This window comes from Sciurus vulgaris (assembly GCF_902686455.1).
Source record: "Sciurus vulgaris genome assembly, chromosome: 5".
Taxonomy (NCBI): domain Eukaryota; kingdom Metazoa; phylum Chordata; class Mammalia; order Rodentia; family Sciuridae; genus Sciurus; species Sciurus vulgaris.
In genome coordinates this window covers 173,978,155-174,005,018 of record NC_136465.1, presented here as the reverse complement: position 1 = coordinate 174,005,018, position 26,864 = coordinate 173,978,155, and the positions used below count along the sequence as shown (strand labels likewise).

Below are 26,864 nucleotides of genomic sequence, written 5' to 3'. Positions count from 1 at the left end.
TTAGTCTGTTGTGCAACTGGGACTGAGGGCCTCAGGAATAGACAGGGAGAGTCAGACAGGAGGAGGTGGAGGAGGCCAGCCCCGGGTCTACAGGCTCACTGGGTGCAGGACTGGCCTGGAGAGCATGCAGGGGAACATGATAAGCAACAGGGCAGCGGGCAGGGGAATTCCAGGCTCACCATGGTGAAGTAGCAGGCAGCCCTGTTGACATGCAGTTTGCACAGCAGCTCCTGGGGCAGGGCCACCTGGTCAGAGGCGGCGTAGTCAGCCACGTTCAGCCCCTCCATGTACTGCACCAGGGCCTGCTTATAGTCCTTCTCCCGAAACAGGTCATTGCCCTCAGCAAACAGATTCTGTACCAGCTTGAGCAGGAAGGCCTGTCCAGGGCAGGGTGCACAGGGGCTCAGGGGCTTTTCTCCATCCAGCTCTGGTCCCGGTCCCCTTGCCCTGCCCTCTTCCCTGGACAGGTCCGCCCTTCACCTTCATCCAACCCAGCAGCTGGCACTCACCTCATACTCTTCTTGCTTTAGGGGTAGTGTTGACCTAGCAAAAAGAGAGGGACACAGGTCTGTGTGAGCCCGGCCTCACGGAGGCTCCAGGGCTGGAGCTGCAGGCCTGAGGTCGTACCAGGAGAGGGCTTCTCCAATGCGGACCTCAGTTACCTTGTGGGCTGGGGTGAGGGGACAGCATTCAGGCAGTCCGATTCTGAGGGAAGGACTTGTATTTTTCCCAGGGCCCAACAGTCAGACTCTCCCAGGTGCAGACGCTGAGAAAGGGCAGACCAGTGCCAGCAGCAGGCCTGGCTCAGCAGCTGTCCTCTGTCTGAAACCAGCCCTCTCCTAGTAAGAGAGCACATGCTCCAAGTCTCTCCAAGTTACATGGGTGAGAGTCGAGGCGGGGCCTAGGGGGTCCCACCTTGGAAAGGCAAGAGGAGGAAAAGCAGTCTGGCCAAGGCAGGGCCAATGGCAGCTCCAGCTGCAGCTCAAGGCCTGGAGGAGGGGACGGCACAGGAGCTCCCACAGAAATTACCACCTGGGCTGGGGATATAGCTCAGTGGGTAGAGTGCTTGCCTGTCAATATAAGGCCCTGGGTTCGATCCCCAGCACGGCAAACAAACAAACAAAAACCACCTAAACTGGGATAGGGAATGACCACACTCTTCCCAAACCAAACCTGTATCCTCAGGCCCACAGGAGGTGGGGAACCCACCTCGGACCCCCTTGCTAAACACATGGAGTACACGTGTGAAAACGTCAGGGAGCAGGCAAAGCCAGCGAGACAGATTTGAATAGGAGCAGATCCTGCGGTAATGTCCTGCATAGCCATGCCTCAAGAGGCCAACAGGGGGGCCCTGCAGGCTGCTCCACTGCTGAGCCTCCCCCTTTGGAAAGGGGAGGAAGTCAGAACAAGAGTTTACCCCAAGCACCCCCAAATCCCCTCAACCCTCACAGGGACCCTGTTGAGAAGTGGCACTGTCTCATTTCAGGGGCAAGGAACCATACAGGAAGCAGAGAACTGGGACAGGGATCAGCTCTACAGAAATCAGTGAATGAGGCGGACAGGATTCTGGGGGTTGAACCCAGGGGCGCTACCACTGCACTACACCCTCCACTGTTCTTTTTATTTTGAAACAGGGTCTCACTACATTCTCGAGGCTGGCCTTGAACTTGGTATCTTCCTGCCTCAGCCCCTCAAGCTGCTGGGATTATAGGGGTGTGCCACCATGTCTGGCTCACAAGATTCCTCTTACAGAAAACAGCAGTTGCAAAGCTCACCGTGTTCACCAGGCCAGCCTCTGAATAAATTTGAACACTTCATGAAAATCAAACGGTTGCTCCCCTGAATGTCAAGACCTGCCCCAGAGATGAGTACAGCAGAGGCCACCACTCTGATGCCCGAGAGTGAGGAGGCCGTGCCCCTCGGCTGCAGGATGCATTACCTACAGCCTGGGGCAGGGGCACACAAAGGGCCCCTTTGGGAAGGAGCCAGAAGATGTGACGCATGGTGTTGACATAAACCCTCACTTTATGAGAGCAACGTGGACTGACTGTTTGAAAAGGGGCCCAGTTTGTGGTGACATTGTGGTGACAACGTGGGTGAGGAAAGGCAGGGAGTACTTTGTAAATCCATGTGAGGGAACAAAACCCGGGAGTCTATAAGGGTTTACAGAGGCAAATTCCAATTTTATGGGGAACTCTAAGAAAAAGAACAGGAAATTTTGAACATAAAATTGCTAGGGTGCATGTGCCTCCAGGCCCTCAGGAAAGGCCCAAGCAAGTGAGGGCCCCAAAGCCTACGCTTCATTATTGTCATAATAAACAAGTCCCTGAGGGAGGATCTATTTAAGAGAGACAAAAGAAAAGGTTAGTAAAAACACTTTGTATATAAAGAAAAAAAAAAGAAAAACAACCATGGCATCGGGGTGCTGGGAGCATTTAATGGAAACACATGGGTGTGGGAGTCAGCTAGACCTGGCTTCGAATGCCATCACTCGATAACTGCATGACCTTAAATTTCTTAGCTTCTCTAGGCCTCAGCTTTCTCATCTGCAAAATGGAAATAAAGTGACCTACTTTGCTGGGCTGTTGTAAAGATTAAAAAGATGATGGACAGATCTATAGGGCCCAGCACAGAGCCTGAGAGACAGTAAGAGCTCAAAACATGGGGACCATTGATCTGTTAGAGGACGATTGCAGGAGTGTAAGAGAATGCACGGGTGTGTCGCGTGCAGACATGGCGGGTGAGGGTGGAGTAACGTACTGAACAAGAGGGGCAGGTAGCAAGGAGCAGGGAGCATGTGCCTGTGGAGCCACAGCCTCTGCCTGGCTAGCCCCTGCCTAGCTCACCCACCTTCCCACACCCCGAAACACAGGAGCCTGACCCCCAGGGGCTCAGCCAGCAGGAAACAGGAGAGCAGGAGAGAGCGTGGCTTCCTGAGGACCTGCCCTGCCCACCACCTGCCACACGCTTACTGAATGAACTGCAGCCCCTTCTCGATGTCCGCCTTCCGTTTCTGCCTCTCCATCAGTCTCTGTGGGAGAGAGCACAGTACATCAGTCAGAGGCAGGGGCCTGGTCACTGCCGCCCCCACGCCACCGAGCCGGCCATAAGTGGGCGCTCTCTTACTCCACTCGTCCCACTTTGCGGGTGGGAAGGGAGTCTGAAGGGTGATGCCAATTGCAGGGCCTACCTGCACCACCTTGGTAGACCTCTCAGCCACCCTTTACACCCACGTCCCACTGGGCATGCACAGTGCCCTCTGAGAACGGGGTTGTGTGGAGACCACCACGCACAGCTTGGGCAATAGTGCTACCCTCAGGTTCACAGGAAAAACCGTGTTTTATCTTCCAACTGAGCAGTCTGTGCTGCTCTCAGTGAGATGTAACACAGAAAATGCAAAAGCATGGGCAATGATCATACCAGTGACTGCCCAGCGGGGCCCTGCACTGGGAACAGGAACCTTATCCATTCAGCAGTGCCACGAGAGAGGTGTCATTTCATCCACCTTCCCCAAGAGCTGCGGGGGTTCCGGCCTCATCTGAACCCAGGAGATGCTTCCTCTCACAACCCCCAGCAGCCCCTCCACACACACTGCTGACACCTGATGCAGGCAGCCAGGGTGCACGTGTCCCCCAGGCCCGGCCTGTGGGCCCAGTTTCTTCCTCCCTCCCCAGCACACCTGCAGCTGCCCAGTCCTCACCACATGCGAGGCCCAGGCCCAGCAGGTCTGGGGATGCCAGGGGTGATTGTGACATGTCACTGCCCCCGGGGAGCTTTTCATCTGGCAATGAAGTCAGTGCTCGCCGTTTAGGAGAACCAGCATGTGTCTACTACATGCTGATCGCCCTGGAGGGGCTGCGGGTGAAGGCTCTGAACTCAGACTGCCTGGGTGTCATCCCAGCATTCACACTTCCTGTGTGACTGTGGGTCTCAGTGTCCCCAGGGGGACACTGTCTGGCCCGAGAGTTCAGGAGGTGACAGGTGCAACAATAGTGAAAAAATATGTCACTCAACACTGTTCCTCCCTCTTGCAAAACACTCTGCATGCGATTCTTGGGTTAGCCACACAGGCCATGTGCTGTCCTGACAGAGGAGACAGCAGCAATGGCCCTGGCCACTTGATCATTCTCTGTCCCCAGCTTCCCTGTCTACCAAATAAGTCCCTCATGCCCCTCGCCTGCACTGCAGGCCCCAGCCTCCACAGGACTGGGTGCTCCTCGGCCTCCTGGCCTCTGCTCTCCCAGTTTCTCCAAAGCTCCTTTCCATCACACAGACCAAGTTCCCTCTCCCTGCAAAGTCTTCTGCTCCCCCAGAACCTCGTGATCCCTCCCGGGACCCCATCATGCAGTCACTCCTCTGATCTGGGAATCTCAGGGCCACAGATGGGTCACAACAGTCCTTGCCCTGGGAGTCACCAGTGTCTCCTGGCACTGGAGGGGGAAGCTGCAGGCAGGCAGAGGCTGCTGCAGGCCAGAACACAGACAACACAGGCACGGCCAGGACTCATGCCACCGAGCCCTGCATTTCTGTTTCTGTGTCGTGGTGCTGGAGATGGTACCCAGGGTCTCGGGCAGTTTCGGCCAGTGATCTACCGTGAAGCCACACCCCAGCCCCACCCTCTTGACTGGGGCCACAGTCCAGTGTCCCTTCCTACCACCTAGCAGTGTTGCCTGCCTCCAGACAACCTGAACAACCAGTCCCCTCAAATACAGCACGGGGGTCTTTCAAACCCACAAATCAGACCCCACCAGCCCCCTGCTCCCCCTTGAGCCCCTGATGACTCTCCTTAGCTGATCCAGGTTCCCCTATACCTTCCCCAGCTCTCACTACCAGGCAGCAACCGTCCTACTCTCAGCAGCATGGTTCCCAGAAAACCAGAGAGGTAGAGAGAAACACATCCACATCTGTCCTCAGTCCTCAGGTCCGAGAAGACTTGACAGTTACAAACTGCCTATAACTACCCAGAGCAGAAATCCCCAAGAAGTCTGAACCTAAGGTAAAGGAATAAACATTCCCTGTTCCTCACATGCCCAGTCACTTACCCACTTCTCTGACCTCCTTTGTTGAGTGGCTGTGTGACCCTGAGCAAGTTACTCTGCTTCTCTGAGCTAGTTTCCTGCTCTGTATAAGGAAGAGGACAAACAACTCCCACTGACAGGATCAGCATATAGGGCACTCATTTCAGACCTAGTATACAGCAGGTACTTAACAGTGGCTAATCAGTAGATCAGAATTCCTGTGCTGGACATTCAGTTCATCATTTGCTACATGCAAATGAGAAAGCTGGGGTCCCTGCCCGCCAGCCAGGCCTCACAACGGTAATCAGAGACACGACGGCGGGCATGAAACTAGGGATTGAACCCAGGACGCTTTACCATTGAGCTACATCCCCAGGCGTTTTTGGTTTTTAGACAGGGTCTCGTTAAGTTGTTTAGGGCCTTGCTAATTGCTGACGTTGTCCTTGAACTTGTGTTCCTTCTGCCTCAGTGTGAGAAATAAAGTCTGGTGGTTCGTTTTTTCAAAATCTAGTATTCTGCCTTGATTGGATTCAACTGTAGCCCTTCCTTCCCTTTTGCCCGCCCTAATTCTAGAATTAGCCAATCGAGAGATTGTGCCCCCAGCTCGACTTCGAGGGAGCTAGGGGCAGTACCCTGTAGGGATGAGTGTTGGCTGGCTGCGCGCCCAGGAGTGCTTTATTCCCTTTGGGAGTGTGCACTTCTGCAGAAGTCAAGTCTGCCTTGCCCACCCACTTCCAAGCACGCGTTTGACTTCTTGGCCCTTCGTTATTTCTAACAATTTTGGTACCTATTGCAGGGCTCCATAGGTTGCCCAGGGATCTCAGGGACCTCCCTCCTCAGAGGAGACCCATCCGCTGCCTTGTTGGGGTGTCCTTGGAGCCAGGGAGGAAACTGCCATCACTGAGGTTGACCAAGGACCCCAAATCCGAAAAGGATGGAAAGTGGATTGGCAACACAGGTAAAGGGCCCAGGCAAGTCCCGCGGCAACCAGGCAAACTCTATGCATAAAGCAAGGTAGGCAAACCTCTCCTCCGGCCGAGGTCATACTATTTTGGCTGGTTGGGCCATTACAGGGTTAGGAAAACGGGATGGGGGTCTGTAAGCAATCCCCCAAAAGGGGAACTGGGTATTTGGTAAAGTCCCAGGGTGTATAAGAGACCTCCAGTTAGGGGGACAGAACACACAGAGGTTGGGGGGAACAAAAAGTTAAATAATGCACAAGGAGAAATTAAATTGCAGGAACCTACCAAAAACAGGGAATAAAAAGTCTAGGTCTAAGGACAGTAAGAACAATGGGAAGAGTCCACATGTGCAAATATTTTCCTGTAAAGAGACCTGAACCAGAAAATAAACAGTGGCAAGAGTGTAAGTAAGTCTGCCCCATGAAAGATGCATGGACATCCAAACCTTTGACTCCAGTGGCCACCAGGGCTGACAGATTGTTCTCTTTAATATTCCCAATAACACAAGCCCTTCATGTCTGGATCAGACTAAAAATATGTGATAGGTTCTATTTTATTCTGTGTAGCTTATGCCTGTCCATATCATGTCCATGGTACCAAAACTGGCTTATAGATAAATGAGTACTCAGATTCAGTGAATGGATCTGAATGCCTAATTCAGGAGACTTAAAACTTTAATAAAAAGGGTCAATCTAAATTGGAAAGAGTGAGGATGCCTTTAAAGTAACTAAATCACATGTTTTCCTACGTGGCCAAATTACTGAAAGCTCGATTTTGTCCCCCATGCATTAACGGGGACACAATTTTTTAAAAGGGAAGAAAGAAGGTTTATTGCTTTGGTAGGGGAGAGGCCCAAAAGATTCCAGTCCCAGAGGTTATTCAGGGAAAACAAAAGGTTTTTAGAGTCGAGGGCTCCAACCAGGTGTTTCCAATAGAGGAACTGCGATTCACTTGTTAATTTGGGAGATTACCATTTCAAGTTTAAGATAGCTCCTTTCTAGGTTTTAACCTAAAAAGGTTACTAAGAATTAAAATTCTAACAGATGTAATTATATATGCATGCAAAAAGTTTCAGCTTTTTTAAAAAAATATATTTTTAGTTGTTATGAAATTTGTTTTATTTATTTCTTTATATGTGGTGCTGAGAATCAAACCCAGTGCTTCACACATGCTAGGCAAGTGCCCTACATTGAGCCACAACCCCAGCCCTCAGCTGTGTTTTCATTAAAGTGCTGTAGAGTCAAGTATCTCATCTCATGTAAACAAATGTTACTCCTTTAATGAAGCGATAGAACTCTCCTGATGGGATGAAAGGCTTTTCCACTTGGGTGTTCTAGTCAGGGGACCTCCAGCTTCTAGAGAAAGGCTTTGATCAGAGTCCATATGGAAGAGACATTAAAAAGTGTTGGGGGGCTGAGGATATAGCTCGGTTGGTAGAGTGCTGGCCTCGAAAGCATAAGGCCCTGGGTTCAATCCCCAGCACCGCAAAAAAAAAAAAGGTGTCAGGCTGATGCCTGGAATCTATGTTGTGCAGGCATTGGGACAATACCAAGGATATTGGCTTGGTGCATGATTTGCTAATCGACTGTGCCCGGTTAGCCTTTGAATCTATTTTTTCTATAACTTTCATTTAGGTCCACCCCCCACCTCCATCTTCCTGCTGCTCTGGTCTTTCGGCTAGCCCATCTTGTTGGGAGGGGACAGAGAATAAAACCTGCTGGCTGCCAAGAACTTAATGAATTTCAACACTAAAAGAAAGTTATAAATGTACAAATACATTTTTAAAAATTAGAAGGTAAAAGAAATGTTTCTGGATGAGAACATACTTTTGTAATGTAAAATAATAATCCTGTTCCTAAGTCCAAGGTGAAAGAGGACAAACCCAAGGACTTAAACAAGTTGTAGAATGTCTAAGCTGCAGAAGTTTAGGAAAGGTAAATCTCAAAAAGGTCGCATACGTGACTAAACTGGCTCTAAGTAGCACCGTCAGATATTCGAATTTTAATGTACTGATAGGAAGCAAAGTCTGAGCTCTTATCTATCAGGATAATTTTCTTGTGTTTGTTAGGTTTTATTACTCAGGGAAACCAAGTGTTAAAGGAATTTGGGTTTGTACAACTTTGGTTAAAAAAAACCAACTTTTGTTTTAGGTTATTCCCCTACCCTATGGATTCTAAACTTTTCTTTAAAAATTAAACTTGGTTAATATTAAGGACATCGATGTACTGTGGCTGTTACTGGCTTCTTTGCATATTAGATGTAATCATGGTCTTCAAGTAAAATGTAAAAGCTTAGGACAGCATTTTATCAAGCTGATGTTCTCCAAGCTAAAATTGTCTGCAGCAGTAGTCTCTTTCTGACTTATACAGAAATAACAAATTTAATTGGGGATTTATGTATGTTATTTAATATTTTGTAACTGGATAAAAATAGCTTGTCATCAATATGTGATATATAAAATTTTGTGTTACTCTTTACACTGGGATGAAAATTTAAGTATATTTTTGGAAGGTCATAAGGAGAGCCTAATTTATTTAAAGATTAACAATATGAAAGATGGAAACATTTTGCCACTTTTTCCCCCCCACATAAGGAAAGTTAAGAGGGGCAGGGGTAGTAGCTCAGTGGTAGAGTGCTTGCCTAGCACATGTGAAGCCCTGGGTTCGATTCTCAGCAACACATAAAAATAAAATAAAGATATTGTGTCCACCTACAACTAAAAAAAAAATTATTAAAAAAGAAAGAAAGAAAGTTAAGAACTCTTGCAGGGCCATGATGGTGCACGCCTGTAATCCCAGAGGCTCCGGAAGCTGAAGCAGGAGGATCACAAGTTCAAAGCCAGCTTTTCTCCTTGGCCCTTGTACTTCCTTGACTTTAGTCTCCAAGTTTTGGGGTTGAAACACCCAGCAAAAGTGAGGTGCTAAGCAACTCAGTGAGACCCTGTCTCTAAATAAAATACAAAGTAGGGATGGGGATGAGGTTCAGTGGTCGAGTGCCCCAGTACCCGCCCCCCAAAAAAGTAAAGAACTCTCATTTTTTGTTTGATTCACGTTTCAGATGTAATCTTGTATTGTGTTATTTGTCAAACGCCCTATCTTACCTCAGTCTGCCTCTCACACTACTCCATGTTAGGATGCCTCCAAAGTAAGCTAAATTTAAGTTTATTCAAAGTTGTGTTAAAAAGATAGATTTTTATTGTAAAGATTACTATGATCTCAAAATAACCAAGGGATATAATACAAAACTAAGTAAAGGTTTGGGTAAATTATAAAAGACATGCAATATTACCAGAGTTTTTAAAAGAAAGTAAAATTTGTAGTCTTGTTATTGAGTTGATACATTTATGGATCTTTGTGGAGGCAAAACATATAAATGTTATAGAAATTGTTTCTTGGTTCAAAGCTATTATACAAACTGAGTATTTTTGATCTTGTTAATTTCATTTGGTATTTTCATATAGAACTTCATAACTTTTGCTTGTTAATGTTTTGACAAAGTATTTCTTCTAACAGGACAACCTGAGAAATTTTAAAATAAGCCATCCCCTATGGGACTCCTACTGTAAGACTGGTGAAACTGGCCTGCTGGGTGTTTCAACCCAAAAACTTGGAGACTAAAGTCAAGGAAGTACAAGGGCCAAGGAGAAAAGCAGCCAATATTTGACTCTTGCCCTCTGGGGTCAGCTAGGATCTAGGGCTGGGGATATGGCTCAGTGGTCCAATGCCTCTGAGTTCAATCCCAGCACCAACACCCACAAAAAAAGAAGTTCCCCAAATGGGGCAAATTTGAATTGGGCTTTGAAGGGTTAATAGGAGTTGGTTTGTTGGTATCAGAGAGTAGAGACTGACAATGGGCTGCATGTGAGTTTTTTTTTGTTTTTTGGTGCTGGGGATTGAACCCAGGGCCTTATGCTTACAAGGCAAGCACACTAACGACTGAGCTATCTCCCCAGCCCCTGCATGTGAATTTTGAAATCACTATCCTCTCCCATGTTTGTCTGAAGATCTTGGGGCTGGGCCACATGAGGGCCCCATTTGAGAGATGGAAAGTGAATCTCAAAGAGGTCATAATACATGGAGATGGCAGGGCCACTCTGAAACAACTGGTTTCAGCTCAGCAGACTCTGATGCTCTTTCCTCAAGGCACAGGGGAGGCAGAACATCTCACAAACTTTCCTGACACCCAAGCCTGTGTTTCTATGACGCTTATCCCCTGTCCCCAGAAGGCAGATAGATGCCTCTGTGGTATGATTTGGAAGGAGTCCCCAACACAAAAAAGTTTACACTTCTGACTCCCAAATGCAACTGTGAGTGCCAGGCACCTGCAAAGTGCAGACCCTGGGATCGAGGGACAGATGAGAATAAGTGCACTTCCTAGAAGAAAAACTACCAAAGGCACAAGGACATAACCTGCGTGAGCCAGGGCAAGCGAGGGAAACCACATCACCCCATTCGCTTGTTAAACACAAGCCGGTGCTTCTGGCCCTCATCTGGGCACTAAATCCCTTCCCTAGAAGGGCTCGCTGCTAGTACAGAAGCCAACCAGTGGGACAGCTACAACGGATGAAGAGCTTCAGTGGGTCTAACCATCCACCCATGGAATAAGCACTAAGGATTACCCCAGTGTCCTCAGAGGGCTGGGATTTAGCAATGAACAAAGCTGACAATGTCTCTTTTAAAGCATATGATCTGGTGGAAGAGACACAGAACAAATATACTGTGTAGTGCCGCAAAGATAAAATGTGACACTGACAGGATGCACCAGTTGTTGAGGGTCAGGGGTGGCCACTTTGGCCTTTGAACCCGTGGGGAAAGTGTTCCACACAGGAACAGTGAGGGCAATGGTCCTGAGGCAGGCACCTGATTGGTGTATTTAAAGAAGACAAGGAGGCTGTGGAAATAGGAATGAGCATTGAAGAACATGGCAGACATAAAGGTCAAAGAGATTAGAAGACTAGACACAGGATTTGTAGGTGGGGCAAGGACTACAGGCTTCCTCTTTCAAGGTGGTTTTGAAGGAAAAGGGCATAAAAGAGTGGGAACTAAACAACTCAGATTTACTTAGATCTCACAACAACCTTGAGCAGGAACACAGTCCAAGAGGCTAGGAAAGTTGTCCTAGGTCACACAGTGAGCCTGGAACTTGAGTTCAGAGAGGCTGGGGAGATGGGCACCAGACAGCCTGATCCACAATAGCCAGGACTGCCCCCCAGCCCTGGCAGCACCCAACCCCCTACACCTTCAGTCCTCCATCTTCCTCCTCTGAAAGGAAATTTATCCAAGGTGGTTATTATGGGCTAGATGGGTGTATCTTCTTCCATGTTCCTATGTTGAAGCCCTAACCCTCTACACACTTGGAGTCAGGGCCCAGTGGGCATATTTAAGTTAAGTGAGATAATGAAGATGAGGTCCTGATTGGACATTTTGTTATGGCAATCTTACAGACTAACACAGATAACAGTACTGAAAAGTGGGGTACTGCTACTGAAAACGCAGAAGTAGTCTGGCAGCTGGGTGAAGGGTAGAAGGTGGAGACATTTTGAGCTGCATGCTAAAAAAAGCCTAGACAGCCATGAAGGACACTGTTCAGTAGAAATATGGTTGTTAAAGGTGATTCTGGAGGGGGCTCAGAAAGACAAGAGGCAGGGTGCAGCAGAGCTCAGTGGTTGGCATGCCTATAATGCCAACTATTCAGCAACTTAGCAAGACTCTCAAAGTTTTAAGAAAGGTCTGGGGATGTAGCTCAGTGGTGGAGCACCCTGGGTTTTACTATGAAAAAAATCGAGGGGGTTGGGGCTGTTGGGATAAGATGAATATATTTTCCATGCATGAATTTAATGCTATAGTCTAAATACCATGTCATCCCCAAATTTATATGCTAAAGCTCCAATCCCTAATGTGACTTTGGAGACAGGGTCCGAATGGAGGTAATCAAAGTTAAATGAGGTCATAAGGGTGGACCCCTGGCCCAACAAGATTAGTGTCCTTAGAAGAGACATCAGCAGGCTTGCTCTTTCCTTGTCTTACCTCCCATGCACACACCAAGGAAAGGCCTTGTTGAGGATTTAGTGAGGTCTGTAAACCAAGAAGAGAGCCCTCCCCAGAAACTAAATCAGCCAGCAACTTGACCTAGGACTTCCAGCCTCTGGAACTGTAAGAAAATAAATGTCAGTTGTTTAAGTTGCCCAGTCTATGGCATTTTGTTACGGCAGCACAATCTGCTGAGATGGTAGTTAAAAGGTCAGTGATTCTTGGCTGAAGAGGGAGGGGATCTCCCTCGAGGGTGAGCGTCAGGGATGACTCAGAGGGCACCTGGTGGAAGAGCAAAAGGCACATGGGCCAAGCAAACCTCCAGAATCAGACCTGTTGCCTTTAAAAGGAAAAGTCCAAGAAAGAAACTAAGGCCCAGGTCTGCCCAGGATCCTGCTGCCAGGCAGAGTGGCTGTCACACCCTAATGTCAAGGTCTTATAATTTAGGAATTATTGCCTCAAGTGGGCTCTTCCCATTTGAAATACAGCTGTAAATTAGGGACTTCTCAACGTGTGTGACTACATAACCAGGTGCACACCTGGTCCAAGGTTGCCCCATCTCTCCTTCTGCACTGGGGATGGAACCGAGAGCCTCCTACACGCTAAGCAACCACTCTAGCCCTGAGCACGTCCGCAGTCTTTTTTTTTTTTTTAAATAGGATCTCACTAAAGGCTGTTCTCACTGAGGCTGTTCTTGAACTTGTGATCCTCCAGCCGCAGCACCCAGAGTTGCTGGGATTATAGGTATGCACCATCACGCCTGGCTTCCAAGGTCTCTCATTAATGATACACAAAGCTGGGCACGAAGGCACATGCCTGTAATCCGAGTGGCTCGGGAGGCTGCAGCAGGAGTATCATTGTTCAAGACCAGCAACTTTGTGAGGTCCTAAGCAACTCTGCAAGACCCTGCCCCAAAATAAAAAGAGCTGGGGATGTGGCTCAGTGGTTAAGAACCCCTAGATTTAATCCCTGGTACAAAAAAAAAATTTAAAAACTTGATATACAATTTACTTCTGAGTGTCTCACTTGCCTCATCTCAAGTACAAGGATAATGATATCTGCTTTATAGGGTCGTGACAAATGAGATATCTGGCACATAATAAGCATTTAATATTATTTTGTGGTCATTATTACTTGGAAAAATAGGCAAAGAACATACATAGGAAATTCACAGGAAATACGAATCATTAATAAAAGATATTCAGACTAGGGCTGGGATTGTAGCTCAGTGGTAGAGCACTTGCCTAGCACCTGTGAGGCACTGGGTTCGAGCACCACCTAAAAATAAATAAATGTGTCCATCTACAAGTAAAAAGAAAAAAATAGTATTGCTTAAAAAAAAAAGAAAAAGATAGATTGATGAAAGAACCACCCATTAAAACAAGAAACCCCTTCCTTTCCAACCATAAGACTAAGAAGGAAGTCTGACTGATGAAGGTGAGGTGGAGAAACAGGAATTCCACTGTGACTGTGCACTGGAACCATCTTTGTGAAGCGATTTAGTGACTTCTATCAAAATGATGAGCAAGGCAGGCCCTGTCGGCTGCCTACCCAGCAGCCAGCCAATTTCGCTTATTCCTCCCAGGCAAAGCTTCAATCTTGTTCTGCTCCTAGGCACCTAGGTTACACTTAACTGGGCTCAGCCAATCACAACAGTCATTTTCTCTGATCAGTGACTGGCTTAGGCAAGGGCATATGAAATCAAACCGACCAATGAGAAAGGAGAAGTCAGCCAAAAGATTTTCTTCATGCTTAAAATAGGCCACAAGTGGCTGGGAGTAGCTGGTGGTAGAGTGCTATCCTAGCATGCACAGGGTCCTGGGTTGGATCCCCCAGGATGGTGCAAAAAATAAAAAGAGGACAAAGACAGGAAAAAGAAATCTGACAAGATGAATGCTCGGGGGATGGTAAAGCAGAAAGACAAAAGGTGTTTAATGACAAATTTGACTCCAAACATTAATTGCCCCAGGACCTCATTTTTCTTATGGGATGAATTCCTATTTTGAGGTAGGAATTCTGTTATTTGCACCCAAAAGCCTTCCAAATGTTCAAATATCCTTTTGATCCCAAAATTTCACTTCCAAGAATTTAACCTACCCAAATTCTTATATAAATAGTCAGTTATATTTGAACCCAAACTTATTAATTTTGCTTTGCTGTACTGGGGGGATTGAACCCAAGGCCTCATGCATGCTTGGCAAGCACTTTACTGCTGGGCTGTACTCCCAGCCCTCTGAAGGTATTACTCTTAAGAGCAAATGAAACACTAGAAGCAGTCCTAATGTCCATCAGTAAAGGATTAACTTAATTAAATGGTAATATACTCATACCACATACCATGGAATACAATGTAGCTATTAAATCTATATATGTATGGTTATGGAGATGCCTACATGCATAGTTGAGAGCAAAAAAGGAAGCAGATTTCAAAACACTTTGTGTTGTATAATCATATCATGGTATGTGTTTATACATAGAGTTTGAGCCCTGCGTGGTGGCACACATCTGTAATCCCAGCGGCTTGGGAGATTGAGGCAGGATGCTCATGAGTTCAAAGCCAGCCTTAGCCAACTTACCCAGGCCCTAAGTAATTTAGTGAGACCCTGTTTCAAAATAAAAAACAAAAAGGTTGGAGATGTGGCTCCGTGGATTAAAAAAAAAAAAAAAAAAAGAATATTCTGCAATTTATCTGGTTCTCTCTGGGATCTGCACAAGGAGCTGAGGCACAGGATACTTTGTTTCTGTTTTCTTCATTATGATTTGAAGTTTGTGCACAGAGTAAGTATTATTCTTGCCTGAAATACAAAAGAAAGGACTGACAAGAAGCCAACATAGCCCCTGCTGGGTAAGTACCATGTATCAAGGGCTGTCATGATCACTTGGCACATAATAACTTCCTCAAGGCTCTCCCACAGCCCTCTGAGATACTGTTATCATCCCCATTTTGCAGAAAAAGAACCAGGCCCAGAAAAATTAGGAGACTTGCCCAAGGTCACAGAGATGACATATGGTGGAGCTGAGACTCAAACCCTGGCATCCTGGCCCTATCGCCTTCACCTTGACTGTCTTCCATTAAGGAATCAGACCCAGCTCCAGGACCCCTCCATCCACCATCGCACTCAAGTGCCTTGTGCCCCCAAATTCCCTCCCCAACCCTATTCCCTTCCTGGATAATGTGCAAATACGCCTTCCTCTCTTGACTGCACTTCCAAAAGGAGCTGGTCTCGCTGTCTCCACAACCTCACTCCTGCTCCACTGCATGGTGCTTCCCAAGGACCTCCTCGCTGCTCAGTCCAGTGCAAGGGCAGGTTTTTACTCTTTTCTTCCTGGACTCTGGGCTGCACCTGCCACTTCCGGGTTCCTCCTCGCACCTCAGATTGTCCCGTACTGTCTCTGCTGTGGGGCTCTTCTCCCTCTGCCCAGGTTTCAAGACTGAGGCTCCAAGCTTCCTCTTAAGGGACAATGCTCCTGTTCTCTCTGTTCTCCCCAGATGAGTTCCTGCATTTCATGATCTCCTGAGTCATGCTGATGACTCACAAGTCCTTCCACCAGATTCACCCCCTCCCCAGTATTTCGGACCATCCCTCTCATCTGGGTAGTATGACCTGGATGTCCAATGCCCAGGCAACCTATAATCTACATGCTTTTCCTAACCCTAGTCCTCTATCTGGGATGCCCTCCCCCCACACCTAATCACCTCCTACTTATCCTTAAGACCCACCTCTGCGTTCAAAGTCTTCCCTGGTGCCCGTCATAGCTGGGCTGGGTTTCCTTCCACAGAATACATTCCAAACTAATCTAGGCATCTTCTCTCATCCTCTTCCTCCTCCATTATTTCCAAGTCTGTTCAGAGCTCTGACCATTATCTATTCACAGTCAATCCCCAGTTTCTTCCACTTTTACCTCCTAAATACTTCTCCACTCTAGAGACCCTCTCATACTCTACGCCATGACTCACAGGCCCTTATTTCTCTTGCTGACAGCCCCCAACAATCTGTTCCTATTCAGGGGATAGGGGTACCAGTCTAAGAAATATGCCAGGGTTGATGCCCTGTTCAAAATCCTTCCAAGTATACACACGCGCGCGCGCACACGCACACACACACACGCACACACACGTGCCCCTAAAAAGTGAAAACCAAATAAGCTCTGTATTTCAGTACTGTACCAATCCCACTGTGTGTGTGTGGTGCTGGGAATTAAGCACAGGAACACTCTACCATTGAGCTATAGCAACAGCCCAATCCTTTTTAGTTTTTATTTTGAGACAGGGTCTTGCTAAATTGCCCAGGCTGGCCCCGAATTTCCAATTCTCCTGCCTTAGCCTCCTGATTTGCTGGGATTACAGGCATGCACCATCATATCCAGTCAATTTTCTGGTTTTGATAATGTACAACAGCTATATAAGATGTCACAATTAGGGGCTGGGGCTGTAGCTCAGTGGCAGAGCCCAGTGTGTGAGGCACTGGGTTCCATCCTTAGCACCATATAAAAATAAAACGAATAAAACAAAGGCAGTCTGTCCATCTATAACTACAAAAAAATAAAAAAATAAAAATAAAAAGATGTCACCATTACGAGGTTGGGGATGTAGCTCAGTAGCAAAGTGCTTGCATAGCATGTGTGAAGAACTCAATCCCTAGTACTACATGTGCACTGCAGTGCCCCACACCTGTAACTCCAGGGCCTTGGGATGCTGAGGCAGGAGGATTGCAAGTTCAAAGCCAGCCTCAGCAACTTATCAAGGCCCTGAACAACTTTCATTTTGTCTCAAAATAAAAATAAAAAAGGCTGAGTAGCACACATGAGGCACTGGGTTCATTTCCCAGTACCACATAAAAAAACTAAATAAATAAAATAAAGGCATTGTGTCCATATACAACTAAAAATAATTTAAAAAGGGCTGGGGATGTGGCTCAGTGGTTAAATGTCCCTGGGTTCTATCCCTAGTAATGAGAGAGAGAGAGAACAAATAGAACTTTCAGTGACACCACTACCCTAGTAGGCGAACAAAGCCCAAGCACCTGGTGTAGATGACTGCAACAAGGCAGGGCATGCCTGGCCTCACCTGGTCCATGGCCTGGCCAGGAGTATCACACTCCAGCAACCATCTGGCTTCCTGCTCTGTGTGGGAAATCCTCCACACCCATGCTTCTTCAAAGCTCAGCTGAGTGTCACCTCCACCACCAAGAAGCTTTCCTTCCCATATCCCCATGCTCACCGCAACCACTGCACTGGTCTAGCTATTAGGTCCAAGGCTTATCCAGCCATTTTAAATTCTTACCCTAAGTTGCTTTCCCACCTAGAGGGGTACTTACAGAGAAAACAAGAGTTAAACTGTAACCTCCCCTGCCCACCTCCATTAACCACCCCACCAGAACATCCCCTTATGTCTCTTGTCAGTCCATCATAAGTTCTTACACAAGCAGCTCACACGAACTCACGAGACCCTACGCAAGCCGTCCAAACGGCCCTATAAAATGCCCCAGAGCTAAGTTCTTCCTGCCTCTCTCGCTTTCCCGAGTGATGGCCTTTGTCAGACCCTGAATGGCAAATAAAACTTTCTTTGTGCAGATCCCCTCGCCTGGTTTCTGCGCTACTGGGAATTACATACCCAAATCTCCGTCTCCCTCTGAACTACAAGCTCTTTGGAAGCAGAAGTTGTATCTGACTCAGAGTTGAGCAGCCCAGAGAAACATTGCTCAGGAACCTATTCTGAGGAATAGGAATCCTAGGACAAGAGTGAGTATGCTGACATCATCATCACTGACAGGCATTTTCTCCTACCACACATTGCCCTAAGCGCTTTAAATATAATTTCATCCTCACAACATCCCATTAGAAGAAGAACTATGATAGACCCATCTTGCAGATGGGGAAAGCAAAAGCACAGGAGGCGAAGTAATTTGCTGCTAGAATTACACAGTTGTCATGGAGCAGGTGCTTGCACCCTGGCAGTTGGCTCTGAGGCCCACACTCAACCTAACAGTGCTCCTCTCCTGTACACACTGGCCCAGGTTTAAAGAGCACTGTCCATCAAGACTGCAGTTATGCTACCCAAGGTTACAATATCTCCAAAGATACTTGGCATGGTTCTTGATACGCCAGGCCCTCAATGGCTTACTAAGAGCAGGGAAGGTTTAATTTCCTCATCCTTGACCTTTGTCTGCATTATCCCTTCCCCATGATACCTATGAGAATGTCTGAGTACCAAGGATTCTCTGCTCCAGAGGTCAGGAAGGGGCCTTACCTCACTCCTGCAGGTGACTTGCAAGCATCAAACAGCATCTACGCTAAGGATTCTCAATGGAGGCATGCAGGGCCTTGAAACTTGGTTAGGAAAACATCCTAATAGCCCCTATCTGATTTTTAGCATTCCCTCCAATTATAAACATAGGCAATAAGTAATACATGGCAGCTACGTGAGACCTGTCACACTGGGATCCCTTCCTATCACATTTCAGTTACTGCAGACAACAAAATGTTCATAGTCATCGCATCTTCAAAATTATGGTAGTTGCATTAGATTCACTAGTAAATCCTTTTTAGTGAACTGATAAAAACTTCAGCTGCAGTTGAGGAGAATCAGTTTCCTTTGTAATTCCACATATTCACTTTATGCATTTAAATACAGTGGTCTGAGAAGGGTCTGAGATTCAGAAGCCCTATCCTAAGGAATCATTTAACTGCACAATAACTTCAAAGGTAGGTGTCATGACCCTACTGTCCACAGAAAATTAAGTCTTGGACAAGACAGTGACTGGCCCTAGGCCACACTGCTGGTGAGGGAGCAAGTCAAAGCCACCTGTGCTGCACAAGCTACATCAGGAATGCAGGTTCAGGACTGAATGTGGAATAAAGGCCCATAAGTCTCAGAAACCTGCAGGTTGTTGCTTTCTTTGCAACAAGTCATCTTTACAGAAACCTAACTTCAGGAAACAGCCCCAGGCTTCCCCTCAGCCCCACCATCAAACTAAGAGTCAGCATCAAAGCAAAATCTCCTTCCTTCTGCAGTCATCTGGTTACAAAGGGCTTTTATTTTGATGATCTTGTTCACCCTCCCCACAACCTGGGGCCAAATTTACAGGAAGGGTCCAAACCCCTACCTTCCAGACTCTTCCCACCTCCAGCTTCTCCTTCAGGATCCACAAGGTGTGGTGCTAATATGAGACATTTAAAAAATAACCCTCCTGGGACTGGGGTTGTAGCTCAGTGGTAGAGTGCTCACCTAGCACAGGTACTGGGTTTCATCCTCAGTACTGCATAGAAATAAAGAAATAAAATAAAGGTATTGTGTCCATTTACAACAACAAAAAAATTTTTTTTTTAAATAATGCTCTTTGGGCTGGGGTCTTGGCTCACTGGTGGAGCGCTTGCCTAGCATGTGTGAGGGAGTGGGTTTGATTCTCAGCACCATATATAAATAAGTGAATAAAGTAAAGATCTGTCAACATCCAAAAATATTTTTTATAAAAACCCTCCTTTTTTTTTTTTTTTTAAATAGAAAAGCATCAGAAGTTCATTATAAAACCCTTGGAAATCATAAAGCATAAAGGATAAAAAAGAAATCATCCCAAGTCCCATTGCTCAGTGAAGGCCTCACATGGTACAGAGCTTTCTCTGACCCTGAGCAGTGGGCTAGAAACTGCTTCTGCTGGGGGGAGCTCAGAGAGCCTCCTGGTGCTGGGCTGCACCACCTGGCCTCCAGGGCTTCTGCTGGGTTTGATGCCTAATGGCAACAGGAGGTGGGCTGGGACAGTGCAGTGATCCGTGGAGTCTACTGGTCCTGGGTTCAAATCTCAGCAATGTCCCGTGCTGGTTTTCAGGGCAGCTCTCTGAGACTCAGTTTTGTCATTTGCAAGATGGGGCTAATTATATCCACCTGGAACAACTATTTTGCAGATTTCATAGTGTGTCTCCCCTAGAGGAGGTCAGAAATCCAAGTTTCTGTTAACTGGGTGCTGTGGAGATAGCACTTGGAACTGACAAAATCGTCCTCTAAGTTTTCAGTTAGTCAACACTGACTTCCTTGCTGTTTCCATCTAGACTATTCCTTTGTGGGAAGGGCTATTCTGTGGCCAGTGCTGGTTTCATTCACGTGTTCAACAAGTAACCATGGAGCGCCTCTATGTGCCTTATGTATGAGGGCCACACCAGGCACCAGAGGAACATGGTGAAGTCCTGCTCTTGTGGAACTTGTCCTTCAGGGGTGGGCAGACCAATGAACAGGTCGATGTTAAAGGCACAAGAGGAGTAAAGACAGAGACAAGAGTTAAGAAACCCGAACAGGAAATGTGGCAGGGAGTGATGGAAGAGAACCAGGAGCTTAGGGAAGGCCCTTAGGAGGTGCCATTTAAGAGATACAAGGAGCCAGTCATACAAGATGGGGGGGAGGGGGGGACAGGTAAGAGTGCACCTGGCAGAGGGCAGGGCAAGGGCAATGGCCCTGGGGTAGGAACAAGTTGAGCATGTTCAAGAAAAACACAGAAGGTCAAGAATGATGAAAAGATTATGCCCAGATGGTGCACTAGGGTGTGCGGGTGCTGGAGTTGGGCATGAAATGTAGGACTTCAGACGCCCTGCCCTGCATCTCTGTACCTGTACAGTATGACATGGAACACTCCAGGGAACAAGAGCATTGCTGATCCAGGGCAACTCTGAAAACCCCAGGAATGTCACAATGCTCAATGAATGGTTTCTGCCTGACCAGAAAGCACAGCTACTGGTCTCAGGGAATTGGATGCCCTGTTCCCTTCCAAGTCACAATGTGGAACTGGTGGGAAGAGCAGGAGAGCGAGTGACCATCTCAGTTTTCTTAAGAACAGGGATTCTGAGCATGAAGGAGTCTGCCAATTCCATTTCAATGCATCTCTGAACCTGTTGTGTAGACAACATGAGCAAAGCTCACCCTCCTAAGCTGAAAAAAATTGATGGACAAGAAGTTATCATTGAAATTAAATGGTGGCAGACATGTCAAAGGAATATTGCGGGGATTTGACCCTTTTATGAAACTTGTAATAGATGAATGGGTGGAGACAGCAAATCATGGGCAACAGAACAATATTGGAATGGTGGTAATATGAGGAAATAGTGTTATCATGTTAGAAGCCTTAAAACAAGTATAAATAATGGCTATTCAGCAGAGAAATCCGTGTCCCCTCTCTAAAAGGCCTGTTTAACTATGACATAAAAATTGGGCCATGTACATTTTCACATTAAACTTTTTTTTTTTTTTCCTTTCCCCCACTCAGCAATGGGCACTGGCCTAGCGCACACGATTTCTCCCTGGGGCAGCAGCTCCCCAGCAGTACTACCCCGACACTGGGTCCCTCCCGAGGAACTCCTGAGTAGCTGGGACTGTCACTTTGCCCTGCCGCTTCCACCATACATTAAACTTTTTGTTAAATAAACTTTATTAAAAAAAAAAAAAAAAAAAAAAAAAAAAAAAGGGCTGGGGAGATAGCTCAGCTGGTAGAGTGCTTGCCTTGCAAGCACAAGGCCCTGAGTTCGATCCCCAGTACCGCAAAAAAAAAAAAAAAAAAAAAAAAAAAAAACCAGGGGTCCCTTTACCTTGAAGAATTGTGGTGACAGTTAATGAGACTGTGGGCATGATACAAATGTTTGCAGCAGTTAGGATTTCCAGTTAGGCAAGGTGGCATGTCAGTGACTCTGGGGGCTGAAGCAGGGTGATCACAAGTTCGAGATTAGTCTCAGAAATTTAGTGAGACCCTGTCTCAAAATAAAAAGTTAAAAGATCTAGGGACGTAGCTCAGTGGTGAAGCATCCCTGGGTTCAATACCAAATACTACCACTACTATTACCACCACCACCACCAATAATAACAATAATAATAATTTCCAGACAAATAAGAAAGAGTTGGTTAAGCTGGGGACGAAGTTCAGAGGAAGAGGACTTGCCTAGCATGTGTGAGGCCTGAGGTTCAAGCCCCAATAGCAGAAAGAGAGAGAGAGAGAGAAGTAGAGAGGGAAGAGGGAAGGAGGGTGGGAAGAAAACAGATTGGTGGAGACCAGAAGTAACTTGATGGCATCATTCCTGCATGGCTGGTAAGACCTCAAACCCCAGAGTCCCACAGGACTGGCTCAAGCCAACTCCCTGCTCTACCACAGCTGTGTGATCTTGGATATGTTCCTTAATCTCTCTGAGCCTTATTCTCCTCATCTACAGAATGAGGTTGATAATAATTGTTCCTGCTTCAAAGAGTTTTGCACAGATTCAACAAGAGAAAGCAAAGAAAGTGCCAAGCACTGTGCCAGCACAGGGTGGCACTAAATATTATACGGCTGCTGTCATTGTTGCCATCATGCCTCAGCCTCCCATTTGGGGCTCAGGTGTTGTTGCTGAACTGAAGTCAACTAGATGGTTCTGGAATGAGGCAGTGATGCTGCACCCCCCTCCCTGCAGGCCCCCATGGTCTGCTGGGGAAACAGCTAGTGCACACCTGCAGAAGCCATCATGGTGCTTGCAAAGAGAGACTCACCAGGGGAAATAAATAAGGCGGCAAGGAGTCCTGAGGCTGGTGATGACAGAGGAAGGAAAAGGAGCCCATTTTCTATGGACCATTAAGTGTAATGAAAGGAGCTGGCTTCCGTGGAGGCCCCAGGGAGCTGACACCATAGTCACTTCATCAGCCTGGGCTGGGCCTCCTGATGCACAGAAGCCAGCCTTCCTGAGGACACCTCCACCTTCTGCTGTCTGAACCCTGCTCGGGCCTGTGTTGTGGGTCCTGCTGTGGGTCCTGTCTGCCCTCTTCCTTCCTAGTTCTACATGAAGCCAACTCCAGAGCCAGGCTGCCTGGGTTGACTTCATTTCTCTGCTTCTTACACAACATCATCTAACCTCCCTGTGCTATAGTTTATCAGTAAAATGGGGATAATTATAGTGCCTACCTATAGGGCTGTTATGAGGATTAAATAAACTAATCTAGGACTCACAACTGGGCCTGCTCACTAGGGGATTGCTGGACCAATATTTGTTAGATTCATAAAAAATGCAAAATTCCTCTAGCTCCTTTCATTTAGTTTTCTTATTCCTGTCTCCAGGCATGGGTTACCATCAAACATCCACAAATCTCAGGGCTCATTTTCAGAACAGTAAGACCCAGAGAACCAAAGGGACTATAGTGGCAGAGCCTGACTTGAACTGGAACTATCTGCTTCCTGTACTGTGGCTGTACCAGGTGGCCTGTTCCTTCTTTGCATGTCCTGCCTTTGTCCATCTCTGTCTCTACTTAGAATGCTCCTTTTCTGGCCTTCCTCATTCCTATCTTTCAAACGTTCAAACGACACTTCTTCTAGGAAGACTTTCAACCCCAGGCAAAATAAACCTTCCTCCACACTGAGATATAATTCAATTTGACAACATAATGGCTGGATTTGTCCTCCTGGCACGTCCACTAGGGCTCAAGGCAGAGGGTGAATGGGACCCAGCTCTTGTCCTCGGAAGGCTTGGATGGCAAGCCAGTCCCCAGCAGGCACTAAGGAACTGAACTCAGAATCTCCATACTCAGGGCCATCCTCTCTCCACCTCCACCCCACTCTGCCTTCTCTGCTGGGCTGGCTCTGAGGGACCTGGTACACAGAGTCAGTTCAGTAGAACTCTCTAGCCTTGGGAAACTGCTGATCGTTTAGCACGAGCCCCATTGCATTTAGTAGTTCAGATCATCCCAGTTCCTGTTCTTATCTCTGTATCTGAGATGAAGGTGGCTATGGAGGAGAGGAGTACACACAAGAGTCATGAGGGCCTGTGTTCAAATCTGGCAGAGTGACCTTAAGATGGCACACAAATTCTGTTCCTCAATTTCTTCAATGAAATGGAAATAAAAATGCCCACCCACCATGAAACTATAGTGAGAATTAAACTGAAGGTAAACCAACTTTCCAGCACAGAAATAATCCAGGACTTGCCTTGCTCTTCCCCTTGGTCAAGCCTCCCCATTATTTCACACTCAAATTCTGCTTCCTCTAAGAAGCCTTTCTTAACTTTTCCAGGTTACCCTGAGCTCTCTTCTCTCCACCCCCAGTGCACTGACCCCAGAGTCGAACACTTTCCTGTTCTCTGATTGGCTCACTTTCCAGCCAGATTATAAATGGTTCAATCCCACACCTGACCCACAGCAGCTCACCAGAGACACTTGCTTGGTAGTCCAGGACTCTGAGAAAGGGCAAAGGTTTGAGTCAGAAAACTAATCAGGAAGCGGGACACCCTATTCTCTAAGACTCAGGTTTCTCATCTGGAAAATGAAGATTGAAAAACATCTGTCGGATATAATTGCTACAGAGGACAGGTGAGCTAATATGTGAAAGCCCTTTTGTTACAAACTAAAAAGTGCCATTTAAAAAAATATATTATTTTCAGTTTCTCAAAACCAAATCTACTGATACCTCAATTTTTCTATACCTAAGAATCAAGAGATCAGCTCACTCCACCCAACTTAGCCTCTAAATAATTCAACAAACCAAATTCTGAACTGTCCAACCTAAGCAAACAGCCAACAGCTCAGAACTCACAGCACAAACCTCATCCCAGTTCATGGATCACAAAGCCTCTCTCCCACCCTCAGATCTCATCCTTCCTGGAGACAGATTTCTCCTTCCCAGCTCAAGGCACCCCCTGGTCTCAAAGCTGTAAGGTTTGGGCCCCACATTATTTCTAGCTTGCAGTCAACTTCTATGGGAGGTACAAGTGGGGAAGAAGACCAGGCAGGGTTTGGTTGGGGGGCGGGGGGGAGAGGGGAGGGGGGAGGGGGACTCTTGGTAGTAGAAGGAAAGATTCTGCTAGGATTTTGTGTCCAACACAGTTGCTAACTGTACTATAATTATCGCATTTGTGTGAAAATTCAAGGATCTGCATTCTGCTATTTTCATCAGACTGGATGAACTGCAGGCACTGAGGGAAATGGCAAGAAGTTGGGGTTCCAAGTCTGGTGCCTAAGAACCAAAGTCCGGGCTAGCAACTGGGGAAATGAAACCCCTGATTACCCTGCTGTGGGCCCCAGGTCCCCACTCCAGGCCCAGCCCCCTTCTTCAGACCCTTAGACTCCCATTTGCAGCCCCAGCCCTCGGTCTTCCCAGCTGGTGCCATGTAGGCACCACAGCCATCCTGCTCTCAGAGTGAACCGTCCGTATTTGATTCCACCCCCCGCCCCCGGGGAAACGGCTTTGTCTGTCTCTCTGAAGGACCCCTAAACCAGGCACCGTATAAACGTATAAACGTCCGACCAGTTTGGAGACGAAGACAGAAAGAGTCAGAAATCCTGGGGGGGGGGGCTCAGCCCACTGAGGGCAGAAGGGGGGTGCCCGAGGTCGGTTCCGCGTTGCCAGGGTCCCCAGCCTCGCCGGCGCGCCCCCAGAGCCCGCGCCCCGCAGCCCCCACGAACTGCCCTGCCACCCCGCCCGCCCGGCGACTGGCCATCTCGCAGGCCTGGGCCCGGGGACCGATCCCGCGACCGGAAATGCCCTCCTGCCCTGCGGCCCAGACCGCGCCCCCTTCCCTTACGCCCCTTCTTCCAGGGCCCGACCGCAGGCCCTGGATCCCCGGACTCGCGTGGCCGCCGCAGCCGGCAGGGGTGGCCCGTGGGGCGGCCGTGATACCCGGCCCTAGCCACGGCCCCTCCAACTTCAGGCACTGCGGAGCCGAGGCGAACACAAAAGGCACGGGGGCCCCTACCAGCCCTCGACCTCCTGCGCGGGGTCGGGCAAAGCATCCGCGCACCCCAAAGCTCCAGACCCCGAGTGGACAGCCCCCCACGGAGGAACATTCCAAGACAGCCCCTGGGGCTGCAGGGGCGGCCGGACCTCCGCAGCGGCAGGTGGCCCTGGGCGCACGATAACTTTGAAACTTTGGGGACAGGATACGGGGGCGGCCTGGGGGGTCCCCAAAAAGGAGTTAGTGGCGATGAGGGGCGATTTCCTTATCTTTACAAAACCCCCTTTCCAGGGGCACGGCGCGCGGCCCCGGCCTGGACCCGCTCCCCGCGCTCCGCCCCGGCCCGGCCCCGGCGCCCCGAGCCCCCGCGCGCCGCCCGCCCGGACGCGGCCCCGGCCTCTGCCCCGCGGGGCTGCGGCCGCGCCAAGCACTCACCTCGGCCGGGCTGCGCTCCCCGCGGGCCTGCGCCGAGCCCGATAAATGGTATGCTATGACTAGAGGTATGATTACGTTATTATTATTAGTAATAATAAGAGTAAATGCTATTTAATTACGGGCGGCCGCATCCTGCTCACGGCGCCGCCGCCCCGGCAGCTCCGTCCATGTGGCTCCGGAGCGCTCTACTTTCATTTCCAGCCCCTCGGCCGGCCGCTCGCGGCAGCACCCGCTGGAGGCACCGTCTCCCTGCAGCTCTTCCTCTCGGGTCCTAGAGAGCGCGGCTCCTCGCCTGGTAGCGCCCGGGGTGGGCGGCGCGGGCTGCGCACCTAGGGAGAAGGGGGTGGGGAGTCGGAGAGCCTCCCTCCCCCGTGTAAAACTCATGCCTGGAATTCACCTTTATTTTCTTTAATCGCGCCCTTCCTTTTAGGGGATTTTCTTTGGGCAGTTCTGCATTTCTGGGCTGATGCTGGACAAATCCAGAGCCTCCGCCTCTCCCTATGTGAGTAAAAAGTCCCGGATTCCCAGGTGCTTTCATGGATAGCTCCCCAAAATTGCGTTGTGCTCTCTGAATGAGGACCGGAGACTAACGGAGCAGGATCTCATTTGGCTATGGTTTTATGTATAGAAAGTTAGCGGGGGCGTCAACGACACTTGTTAAAGAAGAGCAGGCAGACTTTATTCAAGGGCAGGAGGGGGCTCATGGTGGGTGTAGGGACCACTGCAATGGGCTTTTGCAATGGCGGAGAGATAAT

At 48.1% G+C, this 26,864-nt stretch overlaps 1 protein-coding gene and 1 pseudogene across 4 annotated transcripts in view; one reads left to right on the top strand and one right to left on the bottom strand.

Annotated features, from left to right (window-relative positions):
* Window positions 1–26,343, bottom strand: part of ZC3H7B (zinc finger CCCH-type containing 7B) — a 54,743-nt gene extending 28,400 nt beyond the window's left edge. The window contains exons 1-4 of one of the 3 annotated variants that reach the window (XM_079142114.1): window positions 26,110–26,343; window positions 2,973–3,031; window positions 510–543; window positions 180–377 (exon numbers count right to left, since the gene is read on the bottom strand). In XM_079142114.1, coding sequence (XP_078998240.1) covers window positions 180–377; window positions 510–543; window positions 2,973–3,025 — 285 coding nt within the window. In that variant the 5' untranslated portion in view covers window positions 3,026–3,031; window positions 26,110–26,343. The remainder of the gene's footprint in view (window positions 1–179; window positions 378–509; window positions 544–2,972; window positions 3,032–26,109) is intronic. The other 2 variants (XM_079142113.1, XM_079142115.1) reach the window with 2 other exon arrangements.
* On the top strand, window positions 19,327–21,542 carry LOC306661891 (small nuclear ribonucleoprotein G-like; annotated as a pseudogene). Its single transcript has one exon. The product of its transcript is annotated as a small nuclear ribonucleoprotein G-like (transcript).
* Window positions 26,344–26,864: the final 521 nt, after the last annotated feature.